The 9,111-nt window shown below is 48.8% G+C and overlaps 1 protein-coding gene across 8 annotated transcripts in view; it reads right to left on the bottom strand.

Annotated features, from left to right (window-relative positions):
- Positions 1–29: 29 nt before the first annotated feature.
- The window catches only part of HMOX2 (heme oxygenase 2), a 31,297-nt gene continuing 22,215 nt past the window's right edge, over positions 30–9,111 (bottom strand). For 4 of the 8 annotated variants that reach the window (XM_044391573.3, XM_026520414.4, XM_048224874.2 and 1 more), the window contains 5 exons: positions 4,278–4,404; positions 2,898–3,015; positions 1,983–2,474; positions 876–1,002; positions 30–777 (listed from right to left, as the gene is read on the bottom strand). In XM_044391573.3, coding sequence (XP_044247508.1) covers positions 650–777; positions 876–1,002; positions 1,983–2,474; positions 2,898–3,015; positions 4,278–4,363 — 951 coding nt within the window. In that variant the 5' untranslated portion in view covers positions 4,364–4,404 and the 3' untranslated portion in view covers positions 30–649. Of the gene's footprint in view, positions 778–875; positions 1,003–1,982; positions 2,475–2,897; positions 3,016–4,277; positions 4,405–8,318; positions 8,434–9,111 lie in introns of all 8 variants that reach the window. The other 4 variants (XM_044391567.3, XM_044391569.3, XM_044391570.3 and 1 more) reach the window with 2 other exon arrangements.

Raw genomic sequence — 9,111 nt, 5'->3', positions numbered from 1 at the left:
GGATAATATTCACACCAGGAAAGAGGGAGGCAGCTGTCAGAGTCCACTTTATTGAGTGCTGTAGCATTTACATAGGTCAAGGGAGGAGATAGGCCACGGCTAAACAAACCCCCATTTTCAGGGTTTCTCCTTGAGAGGGATGAGGATTGGCTGCTCAGGACGGAGCTTTCCAGGCCTCTGAGGCAGGTGCAAGCCACCCTTTCTCCCCAAGGAGAGGCCCCGCTCCCTCCCACAGAGCTACAGCAGCCTGGGCTTGCTGGCTGCTCTGTTCCCATCAGGGGAAAGGTACCCACCTAAATGCCAACACAAGGAAGAATGAAGGGAAGGAGCCTCAGGGTGAGCAGTGTGGATGCCCCAGGAGCAGAGCTGGTTCCAGAGGCCCAGACAGGCCCACTGAGCTGCACTGGCTGCTCCCGGTACCATGGCCTAATGGCTGCAGGAATGGTGGGCCTACAGCCAGCTCAGCATCTAGCCCACAGAGAGGACGCTACAGGCAGAGGCTTTAGCGTCTGGCCTTTATTGGTTGCTTGTTTTCTCAAAACCAGCATTTTTAAAAAGTCACCTGAGGTGGTAGTTTAGTCACCGCTGGAGGTGGGGACAGGCCAGTGGTCACTCGGGAGGAGGGCGCCAACGTGGTATGATGGGTCCTTCACATGTAGTACCAGGCCAGGAGGCCGGCAACCAGGGCCACACCAGCAGCCAGAATGAACTGCAGGCTGGGCTTACTCAGCACAGCCAGGGCTGTTCGGAAGGGGCAGCTGCTGCCCTCCAGGGCACCTGTGTGGTGGCACCAACAGGGGACATAGCATCAGTGGGGAACACGGACACAACCCACCCTGGGAGGAGAGGGAGAGTTCAGCACAGGCAAGACCTACCTCTGTCTGGTTTAGCAGCATAGTAGGGGCATTTACGCACATCTCCTTTCCCATCATGCATGGGGAGCGCATCCTCCAGGGTCTCTTTGGCCAACAAGGAGCCAGCCTGGTCCAGTTCATTGAATATCTGCAGGAGCAGGGGATGAACAGCCATCACTGGACTGCATACATTCTGCTTTTGGAGAAAAATCTCTCTCTTCCCCCATGCAGAGGGAGCTAGAACCAGTGAGACTTGCTCAGGAGGGTAAACCAGTAAGTCAGCAGCAGGGACAGCCACCGACCTAACACTTCTGCCTGGCAGAGGCTCGGAGACGTGTGACCACACCTGTGCTACCCAGCATCCCACCGCTGCTGTGGTGGCTCTTCCCTGGGCGCTGACCAGACAACACAGCCCACAACTGAAACTACCAGGGCAGAAACAATGAGAGAACAAAAGTGCTGTCCCAGAACACCCTGTGAGCGCTGGCACTTGGCCATTTTCAGCGGCTAGGTATTTTTAGCGAGAATGACAGAGAAGAACATGGGATAACTGAGGCCCCAGCAGGGCTGACCCATCCTAAGTGGCCCTTGGAGGCTTGCTAATGTCCAACTAATCCAGACTAATCCGATGGGCCTGAACTGGGGCTGGTGCTTCATTCCCCCTGCCGTGGCCACTGTCCCGGTGCTGAGGGCTGGCGTGGGTTCCAGGGACGGAATCAGCCTCCCCAGGCTTGGCCCATCTAAAGGCTACTTGTCAACAGAGTTCTGCTCCTCACTATCCTTGGTTCTCTCTATGAACTTAGCAAGTGGGGTTTTCAGAGCAACCCTCGCTAAAAAGGAAGAAACCCCCTCAAGACCAGAATCCTATGGTGAGAGGGAGGGAAACAGCTTCATTTTCCCTAAACCCTGCGTGCTAGGGCCTCGCCCTCCCCAAAGCAAAAACGCACAGGCTGTTTGTCAAACAAAGCGGAGCCATCGCTGGGCTCATGCCCTCTGTGGCCTATTTGGTCCTTCCACTTGCCCTCTGGCATGCTGCAGGTCATCTGGCCTAATGCACCGATGCCTATTCAGGCAGCTGTGAACTGGTGCCCACACTGGTGCCCCCTCCTGCATAAGCGCCAGCAGTACCTGCATGTTGTACTCAAAGGCCCTGTTGGCCTCCTCCACAATCCTCTCTTTGGTCTTCAGGTTCAGGTCCAAGGCATTCATCCTGGCCCGGTACAACTGCTTGAACTGTTGTGCATTGTCCACGTTCTCAAACAGATAGAACTGGGTCCCTTCTCCCGTGCTGGGGAGTTTCAGGGCCCGCTGGGCCACCTTCTTCAGCACCTGGCCCCCTGAGAGGTCCCCCATGTAGCGAGTGTAGGCATGGGCCACCAGCAGCTCCGGCTCATTCTGCCCCACGTAGTGGATCCGCTCCACGTACTTTTGGGCAGCCTCAGAGCACCGCACCTTCTCCTCCCAGTCCTCACCAAAGAAATACTCCATGTCCTTGATCAGTGCCTCCTTCCGGTGTAGCTCCATGGGGAAGTACAAGGGAGCAAAGGCTGGGTGGTCCTTGTTGCGCTCCATTTCCTCCTCGAGGGCTGAATATGTGAAGTAAAGTGCAGTAGTGGCCAGCTGTTAAGGACAACGGGGGAGACCACGGGAAAGGGCTGTGGGTCTTGACCAGCAAGCATACCTCCTGAGCCCACTGACCCCCGCGTCTGAGGAACTAGAAGGGAAGGCTCCAGCAGCGTGCCCCCATCACCCCAATCTCCAGAAGACCATTTTTATAAAGTGAATTATTTCACCCACTCAAGAAACTTTCATGTTCCTTAAAGGAATGACATAGTGAATTCTTAGGAACAGGGATACTTCTGCTTCCCGCACACCAGCACTATAATCTTCTATTTAAGCTTCACGAAAACCACAATCTGATGTCAAAAGAGGAGAGAGTAGGTAGAGAAAGGCCCAGCTTCCACCTCCAAGCAGCTCCAAGGGGATCTTCCTCACGGGACTAAGACCCCCAACCTGACCCTATCCACGACCAAGGGCACCAACCTTAAACAGCTCCTTCCTGATGTTGCCTTTCAAGAAGTCCTTGACAAACTGGGTGTTTTCTGCCCGATCATGTGCTTCCTTGGTCCCTTCCTTCAAGAGCTCGGAGAGATCGGCCATCCTGTGGAAACGGGGTGTGTGTGTGTGTGTGTGTGTGTGTGTGTGTGTGTGTGTGCGCGCGCATGTACGCAAGTGCATGTGTGAATTAGCCCTTCCCAGTTTCGGGGTGTCCCCCTGCTAAGCTGGAGGCAGAAGCTGCTCACAAACTCCACTCCGGCATCAATGCAGGGTCTTGCCAGGAAGCAGGCAGATGTGAGTCGGCCCCAAGGACTTGGGTGACATGGGAGAGGACTGTGGCCTACTCCTTAACAGTGTCCATGTCCCTATGAACCACCCAAATGAACAATGCTTTGCCTCTGTGGCCACCTAGTGCCTGATGAAACACCTACCTCTAATCCCACTACAATGTCTGCTGGCTTCTCTAGGGAGCAGCTAGCCTTTGGGAACATGTCTCCAAGAATCCATGCTGCTGTGATGGACTGACTGTGGATGTCCCAAGGCAGCCTTGCTGCCTTCTTCCCTCCTTGGACCCACCGCCTCTTCAGGACTACAAGTGGCTGGGCCCAGGTGTAGGATCAGAATGAGCCGGGCCGAGGCAGTTGGAGCCAGGACCTAGGTCTGTACCACTTAAAATGACACAGGATGGAGTTGAGCTGATAGGTGCCATAGCCAGTACACGGCAAGGCAAAGAACACATGACCCTAAATATGGAGGCACCGGGTAGCAGCTCATGTGGTCCACACAATCCATCCACCAGAGTGACAAAAACTTGGTCCCTTACAGCCCACTCTCTGTTGGCTTCTTTAGATTAGTTCCTATCACCTACATGCTAAGAATTATTTATTATTAGCAATTATTTCAAGATATAAAAAAGCACTTTGTCAGTGACAGGACTACAATGAAATGATAACAACAAGGAAGAACAGGCTCTGGTAACTTGAGGTTTAGCATGAACTGTCCCTGCCCAGTAAGAAAAACCCCTGGAGTCAGAGCTGCTCCCACATTCTAAGGAGTGGAAAACACGGTCAAGGTGTCAGTTTTGCCTGATGACCCTTTTTCAGCAGAGATGACAAAACACTTAGGGTTTTAAGAAGAAAAAAGAATCAGAAATACCATCAAATTTCATTCCTTGGGACTCCTAGCAGTGCCTGACCTGCTTCCTTTGGGAACAAAGGGGAGAATGCTTAGCAGCCCGGGGTGCCGTGTGCTATTCATCTCTGCACTCCCAATCAGGTGTCCCGGGGGGCGGCAGCAGCATGACCCTGACCACACCCTGGCACCCTAAGCCCACAGGACTCCACACAGCCAGCCCCCATCACTCACCTGGTGTGGTTTTCTTTTTCTGGGGCCCCAGAGCTCTTTTTCTCCGACTCATCCACCCCCTCTGAAGTCTCCAGTTCCGCTGACATCGTTGCCAAATGTGATTCCTGTTGCGCTCACTCTTCTGGTCCTGGGGAGACACAAGGAGCTGGTGATGTGGTGCCCATGGCAGTCACTTCCCCCAAACACCTGCTGGTGCTGCTCTCCTGTGAGCCAACATAACAGAAGAGTCCATTTTTATTTCTTTAAAAATAAAGCTCTGCCATTACTGGTACCATTATCTGAATATGGACAAAATTTGAATATGGACAGTGGATTAGGTAATAGCATTGTACTGATATTGAACCTGCTGGTTTTTATAAATTGTATTGTGATTATGTAAGAGAATGTCTTTGTTTTAGGAACTGTATCCCTAAATTTTTTAAAGTAAAGGAGCACACTGTCTGTAAGTTACTGTAAAATGGCTCAGAAAATGTGTGTGCATGCATATACATGTTAGGGAGAGAGAGGGAGGACATACCAAGTGAAAGCAATTGAGGCAAAATGCTGGTGGTGAATTTGGATAAAAGGTACACAAGAGTTCTTTGTACCATTCTTACAACTCTTCTGTATGTTTGAAATTAAAACAAAATTAAAAGTTACCTAAAACACAAAATAACAACATCAGAGATAAAACTTAAAACAGAAACAAAAAAGCAGCGACGGGTACAACGTGGCTCTGAGTCGGGCAGCAAGGGCATCTGGGCTGGCCCACCCCATCTGTCGCCGGCAGGGCAGCCTTGTGCGCAGAGCAGGGCACTAAATGGGAACAGTAAGCCAGACTGTTCAGAGCAGCTATGCAGAGCAGCTCGAAAGGCACTCAGTAAGTGGTATCAGGTACATGGTGTCACCAAGCAAGCGGAGCATCCCCAGCCTACCCCTGATTCTGCCAGGCTGAAGGAAACAATACAAGCCAGCCAGTCAGTTCCCAGAGCTGCTGCCAGGGCCAAGCCTTCGTCAGCCAGGGAAATTGAGTCCCACAAGACAAGCTAACCTCCCACCCCTAGAGGCCTCTACTCTGGCAGTGCAAAGGAGCAACCCATCTGGGGAACTTTCCAGATGAACAGCAGCTCAGTTGCACCAGCTACTAAAGGAACTTACAAAACCAGAGCTACCAAATCAAGCCAAGGAAAGAAGACCCCTTCATTTTCTACCTCAACCAGTATCTACTTATTCAGCATTTTCTACATATTCCACCCAGAAACAGGTGTCAAGGGGGACAAAAAAAGTATAAGCAATGGTCCTTTGAAGGTATAAAGAAGAAAATAAAAACCAAGCTCCATCTCACCCCACAGATATACTCATTGCCAATATGTTGGTATATATCCTGAGTTTTCTCTAGGCATGTAATTACATTTTCTTTATCTTTTCAGATATCATAATACACGGTTTGCTCGGCACGCTCCTTCTGAACCTTCACACCTTTAGATTCAGCATTTATACAGTGGGATTAATGATAGGAAGGATTAAGTGAGAACACGAAAGATAGTGAGGCTTTTAGCACAGTGACTACCACATGGTAAGCACTCACTAAATATTAGGTATGAGTGCATTCATATTTTGATAGAGGCTTAACTGATGTTGTCCTAGAATGCCTAGAAAATAAGGAGCAGAAAGTGAAATGAGCCAGAAAAAGACATGTACGGTATCACTTGTATGTGGAATCTAAAAAAAAGATTTAAGGGGCACCTGGGTGGCTCAGTCGGTTAAGCGTCTGCCTTCGGCTCAGGTCATGATCCCAGGATCCTGGGATCAAGCCCCACTTCGGGCTCCCTGCTCAGCTGGGAGCCTGCTGTTCCCTCTCCTACCACTCTGCCTACCTGTGTTCTGTCAAATATATAAATAAAATCTTTTAAAAAATAATAAATAAATAAAAATTTAAAAATAAAAAAAAAGATTTAAGTCATAGAAACAGAGAGGAGAATGGTGGTTGCCAAATGATGAGTAAGGCCTCAGGATTTAATGAACAGCATGGTGACTAGAGTTAATAATACTTTATTGCATAATTGAAATTTGCTGAGAAGTGTAGCTTTTAAGCATTATCACAAAAGAATATGTGAGGTGATGGATGTGGATTCAATTGTGGATTTAAATTCACAATTACAGATCATTACACTGAACACTTCAAATATAGTGTAGTTTTACTTGTCAATTATATCTCAATAAAGCTGGAAAAAAAGAAAACCCAGAATATATAGAAAATGGGACCTTCTCTTAACTCCAAATCAGATATACTCTCACCTCCAATAATGCTAATGAACTGTACAGTTCATTAATGTTAAGACCAGAATGCGAAGGTAGGTGGTCATTGCATGGAGAGAAGAGTATTCAGAGAGGCTTCCTGGAGAAGGAAGGGCTTACCCAGGACCCTCAATGACAGACAGCATTTGGGGAAGAGAGGAAGGGCCTCTAGATCAAGGAACAACGTGAACAAAGTAAAATGTGACAGACCACAGAGATGGTGAAGGCTGCCAGCTATGCATCCTGCGTTCTTTTACCAAGGTGCTAAAGTAGACTTTGTCTGCTTCAGAGTAAGCCCCACACCAACTTGTCCATGCTGACCTCCTTTTACAGACTTAAGAAAGACCATCTGAGCTCTACGTCCTTGGGGACCCTGAGAGCCAAGATTTATCCCAGGCCACTCAGCACTCAGGCTGCTGAGAGAGGAGGGTGCTGGATGGGAGCTGTGGGCCACCCAGTGGTGGGGAGAGGGCAGAGTAAAAGGTCCCAGAGCCTTGAGACGTGTGGAGGAGCGTGGCCATGCTGAAGACATACCCCAGGCACCTGAAGACTGCAGCTCCCATGCTGCTTGCATGTGAAACTAAAAGTAGGCAAAGACAAGAATAAGTGCAATCCGGTTGTCTAGGTTACTAGTTAATTATCATGCTGCACAACAGTGATTATATGTATGATTAAATCTGATCATTAATTATTTCGTTTGATAATAACTGCAACACTCTGGGAGGGCACAGTCTTGCTCTGGGAGGGCATAGTCTTGCTGGAGCAACAGGGCCTTTTGCTTCTCTTAAAAATACAAAACGGGGAGGAGCACCTGGGTGGCTCAGTTGGTTAGGTGTCCAACTAACCGACTTGGTTTTGGCTCAGGTCATGATCTCAGCATCCTGCAATCGAGCCCCGAGCCCCGTGTTGGGCTCCATGCTCAGCAGGGAGTCTGCTTAGGTTTCTCTCTCCCTCCGCGCCTCTCCCACTCTCTTGCAAGTACTCTCTAAAATAAATAAATAAATCTTAAAAAAAAAAGGTAGGAAGGGAAAGCCAGTTTCCATGGATGTCTTCTCATCACCACTTTATTTGTGCCAGTCTCCCTATAGGTACACTTTCCTCCTACCTTCTTCAACCCTAGTCCTGCCTGAGAGCCCCTCATCCCCTCCTCTCAGCTTGAAGGAGGCCCAACTCTGGCTCCAGAGGCACGGCCACAGCTGTCTGTTTCACTGGTGGAGTTCCAGAGCCCAGAAAATAACAAGTTCTCAACAAACACTTGCTGAATAAAAAATCCAAAGGACGGGCACCTGGCTGGCTCAGTCAGAAGAGCATGCAACTCTTGATCTCAGGGTCGTAAGTTCGAGCCCCACGCTGGGTGTAGAAATTACTTACATTAATAAAAACTTTTTAAAAAATTCAAAAAGGAAAGAAGGCAGGGAGGCAGTGGTCTTGTGCATACTGCCAACAACATGGCACCTGTGGACAACAAAAAGTAATTTGCTGTTGACTACTTCAATAATTTTCTAAACTCAAAACATGATTTAACAATTTTGTTTTGAAAGAGAAATAGATACTGGCCTACTCCATTTAGAGGCAAGAATACTAAGTTCTTAATGTGAACTAAAAGCAGCATCTGCACAGACAGGAAGAACATTCTGGGGAAGGCTCCATTAGCACATTCAACCCACACAAGCAGGGCCCAGGGAAGGCAGCCTTTGTCCATCCCTATGGCCTGGTCACTGTTCTTCAAGGGAGTGGCTGTGTGGTGCAGCATGCAGAAACCACCTTGCAATGTCAGAAACAGAATTCACTTCATTCTCTGAAAAGCTGCATGTCCAAACTTGGTCTGACTGGCCTCTACACTCGAATCCTTTTTTCTTTGCAGCAACCACTGGAATCCCTAGAAAATCAGAGGCCAAATCATAAATGTAGAACCTTTCTAGACTTCAACCTCTCATTATCAACAGGAAGCTGCCCCATGCCCCATGAAGTCTGCTTAGGTTTCTTGCTCCCCCTTTTGTTGCTGAAAAACAACAACAAAAAAGATTCCACTCTGGGAAATACACTTCAAGAAGTATTAACAGTAATCTGTACCAAAATGATAAGTAGCCACACTATGATGTTAGAAAAGAAGTCACACCACCTAACAATACAGGGTAGGACTGCTCGAATGACGGCAAACCACAGAATCTTGGCACACAGCTGGGACAAGTTGATAGGCTGCATCCACTATGGAAAAGTCTACATACACTTGCTTTACATAAAGGACTCAAAATGCTGACTGCAAGTATGTGCAAAGTATGTAAGTAGGGGCACCTGGGTGGCTCAGTTGGTTAAGCGTCTGCCTTTGGTTCAGGTCATGCATGATCCCAGGGTCCTGGGATCGAGTCCCACATCGGGCTCCCTGCTCAGTGGGGAGCCTGCTTCTCCCTCTGCCTGCAGCTCCCCCTGCTTGCGCTCTCTCTCTGACAAATAAGTAAATAAAATCTTTAAAAAACAAAAGTATAAAAGTAAACGTGGCACCTGGGTGGCTCAGTCGGTTAAGTGTCCAACTCTTGACTTCAGTTCAGGTCATGAT

Source organism: Ursus arctos, unplaced genomic scaffold (assembly GCF_023065955.2).
Source record: "Ursus arctos isolate Adak ecotype North America unplaced genomic scaffold, UrsArc2.0 scaffold_2, whole genome shotgun sequence".
NCBI lineage: Eukaryota > Metazoa > Chordata > Mammalia > Carnivora > Ursidae > Ursus > Ursus arctos.
This window is presented reverse-complemented; position numbering and strand designations above follow the sequence as displayed.